Here is a 23,584-nt window from a genome sequence, read left to right as displayed (position 1 = left end):
TCTATTCATCTCTTGTGAGACCTCATCTGGAGTACTGTGTCCAGTTCTGGAATCCTCAACATAAGAAGGACACGGAGCTGAATGGGTCTAGAGAAGGGGTACAAAGATGATCCGAGGGCTGGAGCACCTGCCATATGAAGACAAGCTGAGAGAGTTGAGGTTGTTCAGCCTGGAGAAGTCTCCAAGAAGACCTTATAGCGACCTTCCAGTACCTGAAGGGGGCCTGCAAGAAAGCTGAGGAGGGACTGTTTACAAAGGTTTATAGTGATAGGACTAGGGGCAATGGGCATAAAGTGGGGAGGCTCAGATTTAGACTAGACATAACATCACAGAGCACTCTGCTTCCTTGTTTGGCACACAGTCAGCCCACCAGATGAGAGGGCGACTGCCCTGGCAGTGCTACAGGGTGCAGGAGAGGGGAAGGTGCAAGTGTGTAGGAAGAGAAGGCATGGTATGAGAATATCGAAGAATACACTCTTACAGACTTCACGGTGGAAACACGCTGTCTGGGGGTGTTTCTGGGTGCGTCTGTGTGCAGAAGGAGCATCTAGACTGCCTGGAGAGGATGCTGAGAGGGTTCAGAGGTGTGTGTTTTCACCAGCAATACCTCAAATAGGTTGCACTCAGGATGATTTGGGGGGTGCATCAATACAGCGGTGAGCCGATCGTGGCAGTGTGACCCGGGGGCTCCTCTGGGCGGGCGGCGGGTCCCCCGCGTCCCTATGAAAACTCAGCGCAGGAAACTTTTCCCCTCAGGGCTCCGCAGCGCGGGACGCGGCCGGGAGGCCCCGCCGCCATCTTGCCCGCCGCGGGGGGGACGCGGGGCGGCCGCGGGGCGAGGCTCCTGCGGGGCGGCCGGCGGGGAGCGGGGGGAGCGCGGGGAGTTCGGAGCGGGGCCTTGCAGCCCGGTGCGATGCGGGGCGGTGCGGTACCGCCCGGTGCAGCCCTGAGTCTCCCTCCCGCACCGCCCCGGCCGCGGGTGAGGCTGGCGCTGCCTGCGCCGCCCCTCAGGCAGCGGTGCCGGGGGCCGAGGCGGTCGGGACCGGGGAGATCCCGTCACGCGGCTGAGAGAAACAAATCCCGGAGGAAGAAGTCCTGCCTCCCCTCCGTCCCTCCCTCCCGCCGGGAAGGCTTTCGTTTCGCGTCAATCGGCGGTTAAACGCGCGGTGGCGGCGCCGAGGGAAGGACCCGCGGAGCCCCGCGCCCCGGTCCTGAGGCTCCCTGGATGCTGCCCTCGCACCAGAGGCTCCTCGCCAGCGCGCTGCGACCGGGGTGCGGAGGGGAAGGTATTAACCGAGTCATTTAATGTAATTAGTTCGGTCCAATCATCTCAATGATCGGCAATTATCCTTAGTAAGGGTTGAGGGAAAGTATTTGCTGGTTGTCCCGGACCATGAGCAGTTGGGTTTTTATTAAACTTCTGCAAAAATGTTTTCTTTTCTCGTGGTGATCGTGATTTCTTACTTCTCTGTTTGCTGAAGGGAGAGTAAGAACCAGATTTTCAGTTTTAAAGGAAGGTACTGTTTGTTCTGGCCTATTTTTTCTTTATTTTTTCAAACTGCACCGACTGAAGTGATATGAAAATGAAAGGTAGTGGCAGAAAAATCGCTTCTGTTTTCTGGCAAAAGACTTTTTCTTGAATTCATAGTAGCTACCGGATCAGTTAATAAAGTAGAAAGCCTGATTAATATTCTAGGTAAGGCTTTCAGGAAAACAAAAAGAAGTAACATTTTTATCTTACTCACGCAAGAGTTATTGCAGCATTTGTTTTAGAAATGCCTGAAATTATCTGACATTGAAATAGTATATAAAATGATAATAGGAATTTTGAAGACCTGGAAATTGGCAAGCCCAGTCTGATTCACTTGCCGTGATGGAGAGGATGCGTTCAGGAGAGGAGAAAGGGATTGCAGTGAAACTGTCCCAATATAAATAAGAGTTCATTTGGTTTCAGCTTGGCCCAAATCAAGAGAGATCTGCAGCCTTTAAAAAAGGAAGCAATCCAATGTTATTATTTTCTTCACTTGTATTAACTAAGTAGATTTCAGGAATTATCTCAGCAGAAATCTGCTATTTTCTTAGCCCTTGAAAGCTCAAGATTGAAACAAAATGTCTAATTCTCCATTTTGAAATAGCTTTTAAATACTTTTCTGCAAATAGGAAAGCAGTTGTTTTGTCTGTTGCAATGAGAAAAATGCTAATGTTGCTGTTTTAATTAGTGCTTGTATATGTAACACCTGCTGTGAAATTATTTTTCCTTCGGTCACATCTGTAAATCCCTTCCTGATCTCATTTTAATGTTTTTCAATTACTCTTAAGTACATAGCTTGCAGTGTGCTGGGTAGCACTGTCACAGGAATCCTGCTTCTAATACATTTGGAGCCAGGACCACGGTAAATCATTTGGTCATCTTATGTCTAAATGCAGCTTTGAGTAGAAAGGGATTTTTCTGCACACCAGATGTTGCAGTTGCTTTGATTATTCTTAGGAAATGTGGGAAAGAAGTTACATGTTATTTACTGTTTGTCTGTAGTATGTTAGTCCTTTGCAGCTGGGTAAAGGGCGGATGGTTTGGGTTTGTGTAGCATACAACTGCGCCCAAGCAGACAAATCTTACAAAGCTGTTCAGCAAAGAGAATCGGGCATTACCAAGTGACGCTGCTGCTGTTGTGTCCCTACTGTGAAAAACAAGGTCTGATAAGTTGTCATGTGAGTGAAGACAAGTGATAAGGAATGTATGTCAAGATATATATCAAGAGATATTTCTTGTGTAAGACCTATTACTGTGGTTGGAGCTGGTAGTGCTACTGTTTGCAGAGTAAGGCTTATGAAGAGATTTCAGTTTTTATTGCTTATAATATTTGGAAATAATTTCAGTTGTTTAGGTGGAAATCTCCCATGCTGTCAACTGGTTTTTAAGAGAGAGTTTCAGCAAGGTTCAGCTGTTCCTGGTAAAGAGATTGTGGCAATAACAAGTTGTTTATACATGTCTGTTTAGGCGTGTTTAAATGAATCACTGTGTCTCCTTAAAACACCTACATATTTAGAATGGTGCCTCAAAAATTACTAGATGGCTGACATTTGTGTTGGAAATGTGCTTTGACTCTTTCATAAGAAAAAAAAAACTAACAACAATAGCACTTTGCTTTTCATTTAGAGTATGTGAAGAGATATCATAATCTAGAGTTGCAGGAATAGAGTAGAAGGCTGGTTAAATATAGGAAAAAGGGTTGTAAAGAAAAATATTAGCGTGTTGTGACATTTCCAATTTCCTTGGGTGTTTATAGTTTGCTGTGTCTGGTGTTTTACCACTTGCAATTGCTTCTAGTGTTTGTATTGCAATTAAAGAGCCATAGGGGTCCTGTATCATATATGCTTTCCAACTTTCTGGTATGAAGTTTTGGAGATTCAAAACTTTTATATTTAGAAAGGTGGCTGGCCTTCTGGCTTAACTCAAGTGAAAGATTGTCTTTGAACCATTGCATTCCAGAAAAATGTGTTTTTCAACAATGAAAAAACTTGTATTTTCCTTATTTTAACTGATTGGGAGATTATTTGTTTGGATTTTAGTACTTCTGAGGTCAAATGTTACAAGTAGTTCTATAAAATCCATATGTCTGTGGGGTTTGTATACATACATACACAGGCAGAAGGAGAGAGAGACTGTTATTGGGGCAAGGAAAAGTTGAGTTTATGTTGAAATCTAAGTAGATTTAGAAATAATTTAGGGAAATATTTTTATATTGCAGAGATACACATTGGGTCATGTGCTTGGACTTTGAACTGAAGAGAAGGAATAAATAGACAGGCATTTAAATACATATATAAACAAAATTGTATGACTGTATATTTACTTAAAAATAAAAACTAGTATAGTGCTTGGGCGTTGCTGCACTTCCTGGACAACTGAGGTTGCATAGGGTTCTAAAGGATTATTCTCAGTATGAGTCTAGAGAAAGTTTGCATAGGACTTTGTTCCTTTCTGGCACAAAGCGAAAAGGAAAAAGAAAATTAAAAGGCTTAGTAAATGAGGTGGAGATAGCAATTGCGCAGCTGCAGACATAAATGTGCCAGAGTTGACCATAAATGAACTGCTTCTGATCCTGCTTTGCTATGTGGATCCTATGGACCAAGGTTTTAACATGATTTCCATCCAGTTTTATGAAAACAGTTCTTACCTTGCCTCTGTGGCCACGTGCTACCAAGGAAATCTGATTTCTACCATACTCTGTTCAAACGGGACCCTGGTTTCCTTATGTGTAGTAGTATTTATTTTTACTCATATCTAATTGACATAAGAAGTTAAATGGGAAACCTTTACCCTCAGGGTGGAGTGTGAGGTTGTAATATTTTAAACTTCATTTTAGTTAAGAAAAACCTGTGCTGACAGCTTCAACACTACATAATAAAATACTAAACCAAAGAGGCATAGGCTGCTAACCCATGGGAGTGGCTAAGGTGTGTTTGTAAATGCTAACCTGAGAAGTGTGGTTGTTTTTACTAACAGTGAGCCCCATCCTGCAAAGGTTGACATCTGTTGTTAACTGGAGTCACATCGATAGATGGACTGAAAGTGATGAACTACCCATTTGCATAAATGCTTATAAGAGTGGAGGTGGTGCTGGAACACTAAAGCTGGGGTCCAGGTCATGTAGCTGTTTCATGTTTTCTCTTTTGGAAAAGCTTTATTGAAATTCCATACAGGTGTGAAGGGCTGTCCAGAGAGCTTATTGATGCTGGGAGTCCATGGTTTGTCTGCTCAGCTGTCTGCATGTGCTATTTTCTCTTATTTTTCTGTTGATTTTAAAAATAGTCTGCATTTGATTCATGATGTAGTTATTGTCTTGTGTACCACAATGCAGCTGTAATGCACAACCCTTGCATTGTGTGTTGTCAGCCTGAGTCCTGCAGAGCAGGTAAGAGAACTTTCCAGCTCGTGTGTTTCCAGCATTCTTTCCTATACATTAAGTAGTCATATGAAACTAGTTGTTTAGAAAGAACGAAGTAAAGCAGTTTCCATTCTGGTGCAGGGAAAACTGACTCCAGCTTTCCTTTGGTGACTGCTTCAGCAACAGCACAGGATTGCGCTGCTTTTGTGTGTAATCATAATAATAGTCTAGGCTGCTCTTTTAAATGCTATGGACACATGCCAAGTTGTGGATACTTTGATTCAAGACTGCAGTAAAAAATGAGAGTAGGGAGGGCAATAACTTATTTTAATAGGTCTGTACGGATAAAGAAATTGGCTACTGTGTCTGTCATCTCTATAGTACGCTTGGCCCCTATGGACAACTACTGTCATGTCAAGGATCATAACCTAAACAGGATATGCATATCACAGAAAACATCTGTAATATTAAGTACAGTTAAATAATGTGGTTGGGGACTGCAAAGTGCTCATATTGGACAGGGACAATCAGCTGGGGCACCTGGAAACAAAGGGAAAATAGTTGTGTGTTGTCCCACTTCCAGAAAGAGGCATCTTTATGCGGTTGATACCATGCCTATAGCTGACCAGATTTAACCCAAGACTGAGGAAGAGCTGACTCTAAAGCCTGTTTACATTTGTATCCAGAGGCATACGAGGGTATAGCTGATAGGAACTCATAATAGCTATGAATAACTTTCTGTTGGTTTAGTTCCCCTAAGGAGTGCTAGGAAAGTAGAGATCCAAATGTGTAGTGATGGGAGTGGGCTGCCGTTTGGGTAGTAGGTAGCTATGGAATTTGCTTGGTTGTAATGTGAAACATCACTCTCAGAGGAGGCAGACAGAGAGCTGAAGCAGAATCAGTACTAAATGTGAAACCTTGGATAGAGAATAGGTAGAAAATGAAGTATTTTAAGGGAAGGAGGAATCATTGAACCTAACTTGGTGGTGTATGTAACTGAGCTACACTGAGTGAATTCTAAATGGAGGGTATTTAATGAATTTCTTTTTTTTTTATAGCAGCACTGGTAGAAGCAGGCTTTTTTTACAGCAGTATATTCCTGTTCTTGCCCATTCCTGTTCTTGCCCTTCCCTGTCTCAGCCAGTTTGTTGGTATAAACACTTGCATGGTTACACAGTGGTGCAGGTGAGATGTAAGTGCTTCTGTATGGGATGGGAAGGTAAGAAGTGGCTATCAGCTAGATCAGTTTCCTAAACTAATTCGCCATGTGGTTGCAAATGTTTGTTTTGGCACACAGAGGGAGCAGTGAGGGCAGACATGGTGATGGCTGTGGAAGCAATACAGCTGTTGTAAGAATACACCTAACAACAGACGACTGTGGGTAGATGCTTCACATTTATTTTATTTCTAACTGATTCTTTTCTCTCTGTTATGTCTAAATAAAACTATACTTTGTTTTAATGTTGATCCTGAAAACTAGATAAGAATGGCACAGAGTTCATCCTAATTCTCTGAGATTGTATATGAAGAGAGCTACGTCTGTTTCTGTTATCAACTCAGTTGTGCATCATTCTTGAACAGCACATAAGATCAATGTAGAGTCAAGATACTTATGCATTTGTGGAGAACAGAGAATTGGGCTGGCAACCTACAGCTGTGCTATGAAGCGAGTGCATCCAAGAAAGGAAGAAGGCTGTACTAGCATGGATTTTTTTGCTTTGTGGATGCTTGGAAAATATGGACATGGGGCATTACACAGAATCCCAAGCTGTCTGTTAAAATCAAATAATTTGAATGAAAATTTCTACACTGCTTGTTCTTGCTTGCAACTTTCAATGGCAAATCTCAAATCACAGAAGTATTTATAGATCAGGTAGTTGCAAGCTTGATAGATCTTCCCTGTGTGGAATCCTAAGGCCAAGAGCAAGGAATAATTGCTGTTGCAGTCATAAAAATATATGTATAGTGAAAGAAAATTGGATTGCATAGCAGTATATGGTTGCAGAGAGCTCAAGTTCTTACTTTGATAAGTTCGCAGTAGTATGATGAGCAGCCTGAATTACTGCACAATAAAATTTTAAATGCATTCAAAATTTTCCAGTCTCAAACTGTTCATTAATTATAGCAGACAATTTCAGACCTAAAGGAAAAATAAAAGCACAGCCAAAACCTACCTGGTAGTCTTTCAACAGCTGAGTGTGCCGGAGCATTTTTTCCAAAAAATTACTTTTATGTTTCCTAGTGTTTGCAAATACCTTAGCTTTTAGCTGAAATTTTGGGTTTTTTTAGTTTCAAGCTGAACAGTGTGCTTTTTGCAGTCATAAATAATTATGTATGTTGAAAGAAAAATTCTGAGTTATGTAGCAGCATGTGGCTTGCAGAAAACTCAGATTCTTGCTTTGGTAAAGCTACAGTGGTGCAAGTGTGCAAGGAATTGTGAGCTGTCCTTTTTAGGTGACGTGTAGCATAGGCCAGTTTGGGATATAGTCTTTACAGAGAGACAGCAATTAGAAATGAACCAAACTTCTTGCTTCAAAAATGGAGAAAACTAAGGATATTCAGAAAGCTATGGAATGTTTTCAAGGTAAGCGTGAAGTTTTTTGGATGTTGTTGGGTTCCAGTAAATCATATCTTCAGAGTAACTCTTAAAGTTTTTGGCTTATGCATTTGTTAAATATGGACCACATTTCTATTTAGAAGAGGATAAATCTGTCCTGGCAGACTTCATGGTTAGTAGCATGTCTGTGCATATCTGTGTGCATAGTAGGGAGAACTACATCCATTCCAGTTATGCAGTAGTGGGTCTTAGAGGAGACTGGGTGGAAAAGGTGAAGACTCACACAGTAGATTTTATGTCAATGCGTTTCTTATTCAAATAAAATAATTTGGCTTGAAGTTCTGCAATGTTTAAAAGACCATTTAAAAAGAAAAAAAATTAATGTCAGAGTGCTCCTTGTAGCATTACTGTACCCTGTATCATTCTTTTCGAATGGAAAGAGAAAGTATTAAAATGTTTAACTAAACTTTTAATCATTTTCCTAAATAAACAGAAGAGTGAAATTGAAAATATTTGTCTTCAAGTATATAAGCAATGCTAAAATAAACAGTTGACCCTAAACCTGTTGTCCGAAGGCTTGTTTACAGATGTAAGCCTGTTTGCTGGCACTTAAGGCATGAAGTTTCCATGTCTTGCCTGATCTACAGCTTCTCTCTTGCTTTGTGAGTTACCAGGGGCCTCTTAGTATTTGGTGCTGGAAAACCAGTTATGTGAGCTCTGTGTTTTGATTTATGTTAGGCTTCATCCTATTCATCACATAGTGGTGTTCTTTTCATCTAGAGTGCCTTCAGACCTGGTGGGTTTGCCATGCCTAATGGTCTCCTTTAGCAATTTGTGCATCTTGGTCCATTTCCTTCTCTGAATTCAGCTGAAGCAGTAAAGCATCTCTGAGAAGAGAGAAGGTGGTTGCGTTGTGGCTTGCCTGAGCCCCTCTTACCAGTGGTGGCAAACCCCTTGCTCTTGCTTGTGGGTAAGTCACCTCATTCTGAAGGATGGGTTCCATTTATGAAGTAAGTAGTTTAATGCTTTTAAGTAGAATAGTACTTTTCCTCTTTGTTTAAAAGTGGAAAATAGATTTCTTGTGGAACCTTACAAAATCAAATATTCATCAAGGACATGACCCTTTCCCCCTGTCCATCCCAACTGAAGACAACTCCATTCGAGTTTGATTTTGGTGTCTCTATGACTCATAATTTGCCTGGCAATCCAGTGCTTAAATTTCTTTCTCAAGTGCCAAACTATTCTTGGGGAAGAATTCAGGAAATCTGGATTAACAATTGGCTTATTTCCAATCGTGTATTTTCTACTATTTAAAACATACCTGCCAAATCTCCTTGTCTGTAGAGGCTTGTTTTATAAAAGGGTAAGAATCTTCTTGGACTAATAACTGGTTGAGTTACATTTTAAGCTAATGATTGCTGGCTTTCAAGAAATTATCATTTATTCTTTCTTTTTATAAGAAAAATTAGATTTCTTTTACTGTTTTTTCATGAATATTCTAAGATATGTTTTAACAGTTTAAATGAAACAGAAAGGAACTGACAAGACTGATACTTCAAAGGAATCTACAGTTCATCGGGAATACTTTGTCAGTTAATTGTTTGTAAATGTGTTCTTTTTTTATGCATGTAAAAGGGTTTAAAGTATTCAGTGAGCACTGAGGTCTTTTATCCCTTTGGTCGCTTATGGAATACTAATGAAAGTAATGTATGTGTATCATGTGGAAAATATGTTGGCAGACAGATACCTGCAGTGCCTTAAATGCTTTGGCATTGTCTTTGTTTAATGAGCATAGATGATCCCTGCTTCCCCCAGAGGTTTTTTACTTTAGAATAAGATCAAAGGTTTATATGAAAATTTAAGCAAAAGTAGAATTCACCTATTTTAGAGATGAATGAATAAATAATCAGAAGCTTGAAAATAAAACCTTAGGCACTTCAGTCTCTAATACAAAATGTCTTGTAGGAGCCATGATTATGGTAGTTATATATATTTAAAAATCAGGGATGTTAACAGAAGAATTTCCTGGTATTAAGTACCTATCTGATTAAAGTTTTGTGATTTGTTTTTATGATGCTTTCTAGAAGAGCAGATGTTTTACGCTGTGTCTGTGTGCTTTGCTAAATTAATAAGCTACTTGGCATTGAACATACTCTTTGAGGAATGCCAAAACAACCCCCTGCTTACGTTAAAGTAACAGTTAAAATATCCATTACAATTTTGGGGCTATTCTATTTGCCTTTTTGTGACACCGATTCTTTCTGTTACCCTTTGTCAGCTTAAAATGGCATAGTGCAAGTTGGGTGGTTGTTTCGTGGAAGGCTGATTCCAGTAAATGTTTAGTGGAATAGAGAAAAAAGGCTAGGAGTATCAACAGTTAAATCAGAATTGAGGCAGATGAGGTATCTTTTTGCTAAATAGAAAATAAATAAATGGAGTTGCTTCAGGAAAAGCACAGGGAAACTAGAGTGCAAAGCAATTACATTAAAACAGGATTATGACCAAAGGTCCTATCTATGAAAAAAATTTATCAGCAGTGTTCTCTGAATGTTCATGCTTCTTTATCAGAAGTTAATTTTGATGTGTTAATATTTTCCCTCTGCCATATGGCAAAATAATGTTTATTTTGTTAAGAAAAATTCACAGTATTTATCAATTGTCCTGTCTGTGCAGCTGACACTACCCTTGCTGTTTGCTGCTGAAATAGCAGGGACAGGCCTGGCATTCAAAGTTAGAGCATCACCAGTAAATGCATTTGGATTAAATTTGATAACACTTCTTACGCGTGCAAAAAGCTGTAATGTTGCAGTGATAGCGTATTTTTCCCCTGTAATTATGATCTTTTGAGGGACACAGTGAGCTAAGCATACCCAGCTGCTCAGAAAATACCTCATTCAGGAAGAAATTTCTAAGAAAACTGTGGGATCTATGGGCTTTAATTCTATTCTCTGAAAATCTTGTTGGAGTGTACTGGCTCTGGTACATCAGCCTAGTGCTTCTCATATAGGCATACAGCTAAAGCTTGAATATCTGAGTTAATGAAACATTAGATAGACTAAAACATGTGGTGGAGAGTTTTCCACAGGGCACACTTCATAATTTCTTATTAAAAATTATTCCTGCAGCCAGGCAGTATGTCATGCCATCTATTAATTACTGGTCATCTTCTAGTTTTTATCAGGTAGGGTTTCTAAGTACAAGACAGTTGTGCAATCTTTAAAATAGCAACTTATTTTTTAAAAAACACTGTTAGAACAGTATGTTTAGTTTCAAATGAAATGCTGAAAGTAAATACAGAAACTGAAGCATTTAACTTTGAATCACTTCAGCAACTTCTATAATAAAATGGGGATATTTGGGTTTTTTCCACCTTGGGTATAGTGAGATCAATAGGATTCCATGTTCCTAAACTCAGCGATACTGGAGTGTGATTTGTAATAGGAGACTCCGACTAATGAGTTTGCTGTTTTCAAAGAATTTTGACTTTATAGAAAAGCTTTTCTCAGTTATTTTCTTGCTTCTTTATATTTCACATTGGAATTAAGAGGAGACATTGCAGCCATTATTTATTTGAGGTGTTCCAGTCCTCTCGCTAGTCAGTTCAGTTAAACGTGTATCAGCATTGTATTTGTAACAGTTACTTTTACTGTTATTACAATAAGCTTTTCCTTCATTTTGGACACAACAGGCAATAGGACCTATTATCTTTTGTGTTCCAATGTCTCTGCATGTATGTACATCCTGTTGGTTGAAATAAAGTGTTATTAATGCTACACGATGTGGCTGCTCTTACTAGTAAGTCACTATATAGGCAAATCCGAAGGTATGGGATAGTTGCAGTGTCCCTTGGACAGCTTTACAGGGTCGTATTGCATCAGGCACTAAATGTCAGAAGTTTCAGGGGGAACTTACTATTCTTGCAAAATGTAAATTAAGGAACCCTTCTCCCATACTCTGCAGTTGGTAGATAATGATTTTAGTATCTGAAGCAGCGCATACCAGGGAGTAAAATTCTGCCTGAACTACAAAGAGAGCTCATGTCTACTTGCCACAGCATGTTTTTGAAGTCTTTTGTGTAACAGTAACTGCTTTAAAAGCATATTTTGTTGAGTAAAAAATACAGTAGGTCATAAAATGAGAAGAGCAGGCTTGTTTCTAATGTGTGAGAACACTGTCTTATGAATGTCGATGTTAGTCCAAGAAAAGATTGATTAATTCAAAATATATTTTAGTTCTCCTCAAAAAGATATGGATAAGAAAACGGATGAAGAGCAATCTTTGACTGCAGGTAACCAGTACCCTAAAGAAGCGGTGAGGAAACGTCAGAATTCAGGTCGAGGTTCCAGAGGCAGCGATTCTTCCAGGACCTCCAGGAAAAGCTTCAGGCTGGACTACAGATTAGAAGAGGATGTAACTAAATCAAAGAGAGGCAAAGATGGGAGGTTTGTCAACCCTTGGCCAACATGGAAATCTCCAACCTTTCCAAATATTTTGAAATGGTCCCTCATGGAAAAAAATAACAGCAATGTGCCGTGCTCAAAGCAGGTAAATACTTGCATGTTTTCCATTCTCGATTTTTTTACCCTGTTCTAATCAGGACAGTTTCTAACTAATACTTATTAGGCATCTTTAGTAGACTTTAAGTTTTGTTTTTCTGATTTTATTATCACTTTATTCTTTTTAAAATGTAGGTTAATACTTTCTGCCTCTTTAATTTTTATTTCCTTCTTTCTGTTTAGTTCCACATCCTTTGATTTATTCAGCTGAGTTTATGTTTACATATGCTTAGGAATAAACTAATTACTCACTTTCCTTTTTAGTAGGTGTTGCCTTACGATATTATTTGTATTGCATGAAATAACTGTGGCGTATCTAATTTCAAAAATTTTGCCTTTTTTTCCCCCAGACTGCCATTTACTACATACATTATATCCTTTTCATAAAAATGTAATAAATAGTTGCTGTCATTTACTTATGGAAGTATTTGCAAATCTATGTTTTTCTGTTTCAGTACACCAGGAGATAAAATTGTATATGCTAAAACTAATCCGAGTGAGTATTTGCACTGAAATACTAAAGGTATAGTGCCAGCTTACTGGGAAACGCCATTATTTGTTCTTGGTGTGTTGCTTCTGTCAGATACTGTATATAGAGAAGGAGGCAGGGGAAGCAACCTCCGAGTGAAGCTTCTTTTCCTTGAAGAGTAATGGATACTGGCAAGCCATGGGTTATCTTTGTGGCTACAAGTCATAAAATGGCTGCAAAGTTGACAGTTAGGATTACTTCTCAGTGTATTTTCTAATGTACTGACTGCACTTCAGAAAAGCTGTGCTGAAGGGTACACAACCAGGGAAAGCATTTTTGAACAAATAGATGTTAATAATGCTTTTAAGAATCCAATAAGGCACGCATAAGCCATAAATTTCACGGTATTTAGTGAGGAGCTTGCATTTTTCATTTTTATCTCATGTGAATTACCTGTGAAGAAAGGAATTTGATCAGCCCTATGGACTGGAAAGCCAAGTTACTTATTAACACATGATGGTCAGAGGCTTGGGGATTTCTTTAAGGATACAGAGTGTGAATCATGTTTAAGGGAGAAATAAGTTTGGCTGTCATTGTTCTATAATAATAACAATTTTACTTCAGAAAGAGGCACAAAGAATATTTCAATCTTGAGATCCCTTCTAACAATTTACTGTTTCAAATTTGGTGTCTTGCTTTTAGACGTTACCTGCACCTTGCAGCAGAGCTTCAGCGTGCTCAGCCTCCTAGGCAGCATGCTGCACTGTGATACTTTGGCCACATTTGACTAAAATTCACGCCTTGGTACTTTCAGTTGCCTTTGACCGCTGCCCTATTCCATATGGGTACAATAGGCTTCCTATCTTGCCAGCACCAGTCAGAAACCTGGTTAGTGACTGTTGTATCTAAAAGGTAATGCTAAGGTGTATTATGGAGTGCAGAATATACAGCATTCTGATGGCAGTGGAGAACTGCAGCACTTCCCTTTAATTTACAGATTATCCCTGCCACAAAGGATGATTACAAAGAAATCTACACTGTACCAGTTGTAAGGCTGTCTCTCTGACCCAGTTGGCATTCATTTTGGACTAATAGTATTGCTTTGCATATAATTTTTTTTTTAAAGTAAGTGCCACTAATTATTCAGGAGCTCAGTGGAGTAAAGCAGAAATAGAAAAACCTAGATAGGGATCAATGAAATGCACTTCTTGAGCCCTCAGCCATTTCAATGGTTGTTCCACTTATGTTTTCTCCACACCTAAATCAATATGAATGCACTTCTTAGCTTGTTTAAAATTCATATTAAGGGCTCCATAGTTTATTTAGCACTGCTAGATAGCACATCCTTCGAGCAGACTCCTACTTCAGTTTCCACAATGAGTGTGCCTAGTGATAACCTGCTGTGCTGGGCAGGTCCAGTTTATCTCTTTCAAGTGCTTTGCATATGTAAAAAAAAAAGGCATGTTATCCAGAATATGTATTTCACTGTGTAAAAGCTATATGTATTATAACCATGCCTTCACAACAAGCCTGTATCATTATCCAGAATGCGTAGACTTTTTGTATTATCATTGCAGGATAAAATAACTTTTTTTTTCAGTGCTGTTGGAGTACGTTTAGTTATTTGATCAAATTTAGTTTGTTCTCATTTCTGTAAAATCCAGTGGTATTCCAGTATGCACTAAGCACCAAAAATCCTAAACTAATTAACTAGTCTTACCAAAGCCTGTCATGTGTTTCCTCTTGTTTTGCATTAGGAAGGAAAGAACAACATGAGAGGGGGAAGGGGCACAGTAGGGGTAGGTTTTTTATTACTCCAGTGATGAGGATAAGACAGTATTAGGCACATTTTGCTCTCACTGGTAGCCAATTTGACTTTAATGCCATATTTCAAAGATCTGGTACAATTCCTGTAGTATGAATATGTTTCTGGTTAGTCTGTTGGAGAGCAAGATGTATATGATAAAAGTTCCACAAGCTTGTGTGTTTTGTTCATTTTTTTATACCTTTGTATGAGTTTTAAGAATTTAATATTGAAGCATACTGCCAACAGAACCGGTGTTGCAGCATAAAACCTTGTGAGCTGAGTAACGAGTCATTACTGCTTTAAAAGGTAATTGTGGGGATTTTAGCATACTAATGTAAAATATTCAAAAAGCCCCAAACAAAAACCCCATGCACTGAGAAGTAATTTCTTTAGCTACTTCCCTTTGTGTTTTTACTACAGTAGAGCAACAAAATGCCCGATTTCTGACCTCATCCTCTGAGGAATCATTGATTAGGCCTGTGTATCACAAACCTGTAGCTCTCGTACAGTGTCAGTGCTTTCCAAATTACACTGCCTCCGTGCTCTTGGTTTATTTTAACTTTTGTTCACAGAATTTCATTTAAATAGGATGCCAGTTGTTCGAGCTGTGTTACTCTTTATTTATCAAGATTCTTATCTGTGTGTCCATTACAAACGCCTTTTATAGTGATTAGTTCTACTTTTAAATTAACTGTTTGAAATACTTAATATATTGTGTCAGTCCTGGTCACATCCCTGTAAAGCCTTTGGTTGTGCAAATGTGCTGTAGCTTTATCCTGGTGGGCAGCTAAGCACCACATAGCTACTCGCTCACTCCCCTGCAGTGGGATGGGGAGAGAATCACAAGGGTAAAAGTGAGAAAACTCGTGGGTTGAGATGAAACCAGTTTAATAGATAACACAAAAGCCACATGCAGAAACAAGCAAAATGAGGAATTCATCCACTATTTCCCATCGGCAGGCAGGTGTTCAGCTTTCCTGGAGATGGCTGGGCTCCATCACGTGTAACAGTTACTTGGGAAGACAAAATGCCACAACTGCAAATGTATCCCCCTTCCTCCTTCTTCCTCCAGCTTTATATGATGACCATGACCTTATATGGTGTGGGATACCCCTTTGTCACTTGGGGTCAGCTGTCCTGGCTTGGTCCCCTCCCAGCTTCTCATCCTCATTTTCCCAACCTACTGGTTTTGTCACTGTCTAAGCTAAAGCATCAGTCCATTTCGGTCACAAGTCCAAAACATGGCACCATATCACAAGCAGGAAGAAAACTAACTCTCTTCTAGACAAAAATAGTACAATACATTTTAGTTCCTGTTAAGAACTCATTGTTCACATCTGGCAGTTCACTGGCTCTTAACCCATTTAGTATTGCTTGTTAATATGGCATGATGCTAGTTTAAAAAAATAGTTTGTGTCAAATGTCAGCAACAATAAAGTGGATTCATTGAGAGTTCCCAGAATAATTTGTAGTCTATCTTTAAAAAACACTATTTAGTAAGAACTTTTTCCATAAAAAATGCACTTACTGACCTAAATTGCATTATGACAATTAATAATTAAATTCCATGTCTGAGTTTAATTTCCTTGATATAATCTGATTTGTTGATTTAACCACGTGTATTTTGGTGGATTGTTCTCATTTATATTTTTGAGTATTATGTCAGTTTTGAGGATCTTCCACTCCTTTTTTTCAACTGAAATGTCACAATATAACGCTCTCTATGGTTCTGGTTTCTCCTGCCAGTGTTGTTCTCATGTATTTAGAATTAAATAGAGATAGGAAAGGTTTCTTTCTTGAGGAGTAGGAGTTTGTCTCAGTATAATACTCATACTTTGCTTATTCTTCTATGAATTAAGTAATGCTATTGTACTAATCCTATACTCAGCTTTATGGAAGGTTAACTATTTCTTATTCCTGGAGACAGTAATGAAGCTTTTCCAGTAGACATGTCTTGTCCATTAGCTCTCAGAAAAAGCCATTTCATGAATATTTTATTACTTACAGTAGAATTTCGGGGGGGCGGGGGTGTTTGTCTTTTCCTAACATATGCCCTCCAAATCAATAAAATATTGTGGAGAAAGTAACTTTGTGGAAGCTGTCAGGACTGTTTTAGCAAGTGAAATCCTAGCCTCAAATTGTCACAGCACCAGCTGAGCTTATAAGGGAGCAGGAGGTTAGCTGTGCATTAGCTCGCTGATAGTGCTAAGCTCCTATCGAGAGAATGAGAGCAGCAACCATGACAGGGAGAACTTGACTAGGAACCAGAAGTGCTGGACATCAGTGATTCCCGGGGAGAAAGGAGTGTCAGGAGTCTGTAGAGGCTGCCTAATACAGGAAAATTTTTCACTAGTGTTATGAGGAGTACAGAGCAGAACTGTTTAGGAGGAGAGCCTTAGTACTGCCGCAACAGAGCTGGAGAGAGATGGTCAGGAACTCTGACAAGACTTTTTGGTTGGTTGGTTTGTGGTTTTGGTTTGTTAATAGGAAAACTCTTATTTATTACAAATAAACCTTCTGCATAAGTATCTTAATCAAACTGCAGTGAAGAATGAGAGAATGCACAGTGCTTGGATGTTGAGTTTCAACAGAGAATGTACAGCCATGACCTCCTTTGTGTCCACAGTAGCACTCTTAAGGCTACATATGGAGCCAAATTTGGAAGCTGATTGAGCTGAAAGCTATCTTATTTTCCTTGTCAGGATTAATGTTCAGCTGGATAAAATCTCTGACCTGTCAGACTTGAGTGAGGACTGCATAAGTATTCATGCTGGAACAAGAGGGGAGGTGAAGGAAGATTTCCATAACTTTGGATTTAGGATTGGATTTAGGATTTAGTTTGGATTTAGGTTGATTTCAGTCATTCTTGGGACTTCATCCTGAACATACAGGAAGGCCTTGAATGTGATTTATTCAGTAATAATGAAAATTTAATTACCTTGAAGGCTTCAATAAAACACGAGAATCATAGCTAAGTGCCTTAAGGTTGTCTTAAAATGAGATCTGAGTTTTGGTTTGTGTTTTATGAGTGTTCACTGAATTACTGGTAGGATGGGAAGAGAGAATTGTAAAAGCTAACATTAGCCAAAGCCAAGTGAGGTTAACCTCCTTGTGCTGCTTCTGTATGTCATGGGGGGAGAGAGAGAGACAGAGAATATCTGTGGGTTTGTGCCTTATTTGTGCTAGGACTCAGGAGATGCATCATTTAATTGCATAAGCTAAACTTCAGCATTTCTTACAGTAACCTTGTGTGTGTGTATATATATATACACACACACACTATGTATTATTTTCCAGGTAGGGAAAGCCAATTGATTGCAAAGCTGTTCCCAGGACACTGTTAGTACCTTGCAGAACTTTCACTGCAATGCTTCCAGACTCTTTACTAGTAGGTCTTCTGACCTGATGGGATACTCCCGAGCTCTCTCTTCTGTCTTGACAGAGAAATGCAAACATTACAAAAAGCTAAGGTGAAAGTAGCTGAGAAAATGGTTATTAGAGAGGCATCTGGTTTGTGTTGCAGTTCTCTGGTTGCTTAAAAATATAAACAAAACACAAGTCTTGACTGTAATGATTTGTGCCTTGTATGCAGTTTTGTTCGATAGCCAAATATTCTGAAACCTCTCATGCATCTTGTGTTCTTTTTTTTGCTAGGAACTTGATAAAGAGCTTCCAGTGTTAAAACCATACTTTGTTCAAAAGCCGGAGCTTGCTGGGAAGACAGGAACAGGAATGCGAATCACGTGGTTGGGACATGCCTCAGTTATGGTGGAAATGGATGAACTCATATTCCTTACTGACCCAATCTTCAGCCAGCGAGCTTCCCCTACTCAGCTGATAGGTCCCAAGCGCTTCCGAGGACCTCCATGCACAGTACAGCAGCTCCCCAAAATAGATGCAGTTGTGATCAGCCACACCCATTATGATCATTTGGACTACAACACTGTAACAAGTTTAAATGAACGCTTTGGGAGTGAGCTGCGGTGGTTTGTGCCTCTAGGGCTCTTGGACTGGATGCAGAGATGTGGTTGTGAGAATGTGATTGAACTGGACTGGTGGGAAGAGAACTGTGTCCCTGGTCACGATGCTGTAACTTTTGTCTTCACCCCTTCTCAACATTGGTGCAAAAGGACTGCAACAGATGATAACAAGGTTCTTTGGGGCAGCTGGTCTGTCTTGGGACCCTGGAATAGATTTTTCTTTGCAGGAGATACTGGATATTGTGTTGCTTTTGAACAGATAGGTAAAAGGTTTGGACCTTTTGATCTTGCTGCCATCCCCATTGGAGCTTATGAGCCAAGGTATGAAAATCCAAAATACATAAATTATATACTGATGCCAAAAAAAATACACCTAGAAGCGAAAAGTGCAGGTATACATTATTAAGAATATCCAATAGACTATGGAGGCAAAAGAAGGAAATTGCTGAGGCCAAAGGACATTGCTGAATGATAGGAAAGAAAAAAAAAAAGCAGGCAGTCAGAAGATGGAGCTGAAATATTTAGATGATTGCCTGTGTATGTGTGGTATTCCTGGAGAGTTTCCTCTTTGTTCTTAAGTAAAGCAAGGATGAATCAACTGATTTTCTTCCATGAAAAATGTTGAGTAAATATCTGGAATTACTTTGTGGCTCTTTTTCTGAAATAGCATCACTGAATCCAAGCCGGTTAGAAGCATGCAGTTTGCCGCACTTTTCTCTTGGTTAAGTCTTTACACTGTTTTGCAATTTATCTGCAAATGAAGATTAATCCTTTATAAAGTGTGAAAGATCTGTCTTTAGACATCTGTATCCTACTTATAATGGGGTATCTAAACTTTTTAGATGATAAAGCTTTCATAATGCTGGAAGCAAAGCATGTATAGGCTGGGAAAGGGAGATAGGAATCACAGTTAATGTGGTAAAAATCTGCTCTTTCAAGAATTGCCAGGTTCTCTTCTGCTTTACCACCGTTCCCTTAGGCTATCTTCTGAAGCACACGCTTTTTGGTGTGTACTTCTAGCACAGAACTTTTTCAGGGTTGGATTTAAATCTATGGCCTTATTGCCTCAAGGCACCAGTAATGTGTCCTTATGCTATCACAAATATAGATGAGAAAAAAAGAATGTTTGAAGAGAGGAGTGAAATACGTGAATTGCTGTTTTGTGGATACATTGGTATATTCCCGCTTGTTGATTTTGGATTGTCTGTGTGTTGTTCAAACATACAAGCTCAGTATTTTTTTTTAATTAGGTGAGTGTATTTTTTTTTTCATTTAGATTCTTTGCAGCTTACCCAATAAAAGTAAAGAAGAAATCTTACACTGAATTAGGTAACACAAAAAAATGTACTTTGTGTTTTGGTAGGTGGTTTATGAAATACCAGCATGTGGATCCTGAAGAAGCAGTAAGAATCCATATTGATGTTCAAGCAAAGAAGTCTGTAGCAATTCACTGGGGGACCTTTGCTTTAGCAAATGAGGTAAATTTCAATGTTATATATGAGTTCAGATTTCCTGAGTACATTAATGAAGTTTTGCTCTTGCAGTTTAACCTGTGTATCTGTGTATGTACATGTATGTTTGTATGAGTGAGGAGTTGTTACCATATACACTGCAGCTAAAAACAATGCTTTCCATAACCGGCCACATAAAATATTTCCATGGCTAAGATTAATTTGAAAGCACAGAGTTGTTGAAACAAACGTGGGGAATTCGTGGTATCTGAAAGCTGAGGAGCATAAAAGGTGGAGGGGACACATGTAATAATAAAAGTAAACTCAGCAGTGCATCACCTGGTGACTGTAAGAATTGCAGACCTGTAGGTCTGTGCACCATTTATTAATCATGTCTGTCTAGTAATTGAACTGAATAGTATAGTTGGTTCATAGTTAAATACCAGCAAGTAAATGAATAACTAAGTCATTCTGAGTTTCTGGGGTGTTTCTTAATGTTTTTAGCCCCTGCCTAAATCCTCAGTTCTAAAAAGGAGGCCACCCAGGTACCTTAACAGTGACTAAAAATGCACTGAAAGGGGGGTATCTACTTCTACTTTGACAGGCCTTGTCTAGTAGCTGGTTTTTAACTTTGCTTTTTTATCAGTTGCACCACTTTATCGTATAACTCATTCCTGATGCTATAGCTTTGTTCGCCTGATAACATCAAGTTTCCTTTAACTTGGATATAACACTTCCTATCCACCGTGCTTCCAGTAAATGGTGCCTGTGGTACAAATGCATTTGTGTTTAGAAGTACAAAAAATTGCATGATTTCTCCCCAATGATGCCTTTTCTAAAATGTAACAAATATAATGAAGTGAGTGTGGGGGGGCACCTCACTGGAATGGTGATGGTTGTCAAACTGTACCACTGACAACCAAGTTTTGCTCAAGGAGAGCAAGAGGCACCTGTTGTCCTGCTAGCTCTACTTTTGGTGTGCCAGCAAGAAGGAATCGCCCTGTTCCTGCTGCCCAGAGATCCAGTTCCATGTATGGAACTGGGTGACAGGTTGTGCTTTGCTAGTTACTTTACAACTGTAAATCGGCTTTCTTACTGTTTAAAAACTGAAAATGAAACTAAACATTTTAATATGACAAATATGTCTCCCCCAGCCCTTTTAAAATAATGTTTATAAAGCAAACCATTTATTGTTTAGAGCAGTGACATTCATTTCACCTCCTCCCTCCCTGCCTCCAAATGCTGCAGTGGTATCTTTTCCTTCATATTATTCTCATTTTTCCAGTATTACTTGGATCCACCAGTTAAACTGAACGAAGCTCTTGAAAGATACGGCTTGAAAAAGGATGACTTCTTTGTCTTAAACCATGGAGAATCACAGGACTTGAGTACAAATGATGGGTTTGAATAATGAAATAGGAACAACTCCTTGTATGCCCTGTTTGATTTGAACTAGCAGTTAATCTTATAAATATTTTGTTGTACTTACAAAGTAGGGTTTTTTTGAGTGAATTGGATTTTTAGTTGCCAGGTTTGTCAGCTTCAGAACTAAAACTTGCATACCTATTTCATGATAGATTTTACTAGTTACATTGTTTATAAATTTCAAGAGGTGACCTAAACACTGGTTGGTATATAAGGAATTGTCTGGGAATAACTTGCAATTTCAACTCTTACGTCTAAATGATGAAGAGCGTTTGAAAAAAAAAGTGATTTATCTTACCTGCAGCAGCAATAATAACCTCAGCACAGGACATAGTCTTAGAATTAATGGCTGAATGCATCATTGTAAGAATACAATTTTCCACTTGTCAGTCATTAATCTTCAGGTTATACCCTGTATATTGACAGCTTCACTGTATGTTTTGTCGGGTGGACAAATACCATCCAGCCGTGTTGCTAAAGCACAGTAAAATAATTATTTTATTGAGGGCTTTTACATTTTCATATACTGACGAACCACAAAAGTTGAATTTTACAGTGATCTAAAGAAATGTGCCTTTTAAGGAGAGAGATAATTTAATATTGCATAATTATCATGTAAAACTTACTGCTGGACAGAGTATCTGCACACTTCCATTGTTTTGTCAATATTTTTATGTTAGGCCTGAATGTGTCTACAATAATTTTCTTGTCAAATGCAGTACATGAAATAGAAGAATCCCGTAATGGCGCTTGTCTTTGCATCAACTCAGCCTATTACTAAGTACTTTTTTCTTTTTTCTTTAAGTGAAAAAAACTTAAGCAAGGGCTGTGCTATTTTTTTCTTATAGTTTCCCTGCAATTTTAAAGTTGAATGAGAAATGACAACATTGTTTGGTATTGTAAAACTTGGCTGAATGCATCTGTATTAAATTGCCATGCTAATTTACAGAATTAAAGCTTATTGTTGCCAATGAAATGGGTTGATATTCTTCTTCATAATTTGTTGGCAAATAATTCTTTTGTTCATGATTCATTTTGGTCTGTGGGATATATGTATTTTTTTGGTTTTGCTGAGCATTACATTTTATGTTCATACGCCACGAAGGTAAATAAAAACCAATAAGTTATTTCCTTGCAATTTCAAGATATGAGCTTCTGGCAACTAATTAAACCCAGTTAATGAGATTTCATGCTGGGAACAAACTGAAGTAATCTTTCAACTGTTGACAGCAATCTTTAAAAAAACTACATCGGGAAGTCCTAGAAGTCTTACAGATCTTCATACCAACAAAAAGCAGCACAGGGAGGCAAAGATCAGTTACTCCAAGGTCACACTGAGGCAAGGTTCTGGAACAGAGGATTACACTTCCGTGTAAGAAAAAGTAGCTTATATTCCTTCAGTGGGATTCATATTTGACAAAATCAAAATTTTCCTTATTTGAAAAGGTAATTCTAGTAAGATCTAGGTGTATTCATGAGAATGTTTTCAGAACTGGTTTAAAACCGCTTTCAGTTGTTCAGTGTTGATTTGGGGAGGGTATTTCAGATGAAGTCTCTGTTGGGCCTCATATTTACACAGTAGCTCCAGTAACGATTTGGGTAATATAAAGCATATTATATGTTCATAATGTTGTGGAGGGCACCGAGCTGCAGGATGTTTTGAGGACATTGAGGATGTGGTTAAAACTGAAGTTGGTTGTTTGTTTTTTAGAGTTTTCAAAATAATCAATAGACTGTTCTGTAAAATTATGTACTTAGGAAAGAAGAAACTAAACTAAAATACAGCGTACCTAGATAAGCAGCCACATAGGAGAGAAGTACTGACTAGCAAAGACCAGATATCAGTAATGACTTGTGTTTTCTGTTGGATCTATTAATTCGCACCATTTGTATGCATAACGGTAACTCATGCTTTGCTTGGTGCTGATAAGATTCCATCTAGGGTACATGCTGCAGGATAAAAAAACTAGATAGATGTGTGAAGGCACTTTGGGGAGTCTTGCATAATGTCAAAACTACTTACTAGCATTGTTCTATAAAGAAAGCATTGAAAAACTGGTTCTTCTAGACCAGAAAAAAAAAAGACAAGATTGTAACAAGTTTTATGTGCTTTTAGAAAATAGGACAATGGTCACTTGGTTCTGTCAGCTGTCGAAGCAAAGCATAAGAGATGAACTTTGATTATCAAAAAGATGATGTCTGAAAAACTTATATTTAGGTTGGAAAAAATGGAGAGGAACGTCTAAACAACTCCATTGCTGAGAAAACTTATATACCTCCATAGGTAGGTGTATATATAAGGTATACTTAGAGCAGGTTGGTCTTAAGTTCTTGTGTCAGAAGAGAAAGGTGAGATCCATGAATTCTTAATGTCTGACCTAGCCTTTATCTTTCTTTGTTAAATACAGAAGCAGAAAAATATTACATCTACAAAAAGTGGCAAATCATTA

At 38.7% G+C, this 23,584-nt stretch overlaps 1 protein-coding gene across 2 annotated transcripts; it reads left to right on the top strand.

Annotated features, from left to right (window-relative positions):
* Positions 1-1,152: 1,152 nt before the first annotated feature.
* On the top strand, positions 1,153-22,110 carry NAPEPLD (N-acyl phosphatidylethanolamine phospholipase D). 2 transcript variants are annotated; one of them, XM_069881141.1, is made up of 5 exons: positions 1,153-1,286; positions 11,679-11,991; positions 17,933-18,579; positions 19,622-19,736; positions 20,995-22,110. In XM_069881141.1, exons 2-5 carry the CDS (start codon positions 11,695-11,697, stop codon positions 21,118-21,120), a joined length of 1,185 nt encoding a protein of 394 aa, XP_069737242.1. In that variant the 5' UTR covers positions 1,153-1,286; positions 11,679-11,694; the 3' UTR covers positions 21,121-22,110. The 2 variants fall into 2 exon arrangements, with proteins under 2 accessions (XP_069737242.1, XP_069737305.1); XM_069881204.1 differs by lacking the exon at positions 1,153-1,286 and adding an exon at positions 8,242-8,416.
* Positions 22,111-23,584: the final 1,474 nt, after the last annotated feature.

Source organism: Phaenicophaeus curvirostris, chromosome 1, assembly GCF_032191515.1.
Source record: "Phaenicophaeus curvirostris isolate KB17595 chromosome 1, BPBGC_Pcur_1.0, whole genome shotgun sequence".
Classification (NCBI taxonomy): Eukaryota; Metazoa; Chordata; class Aves; order Cuculiformes; family Cuculidae; genus Phaenicophaeus; species Phaenicophaeus curvirostris.
The sequence above is the reverse complement of the archived record's forward strand: the minus strand, read 5'-3'. Positions and strand labels throughout refer to the sequence as shown.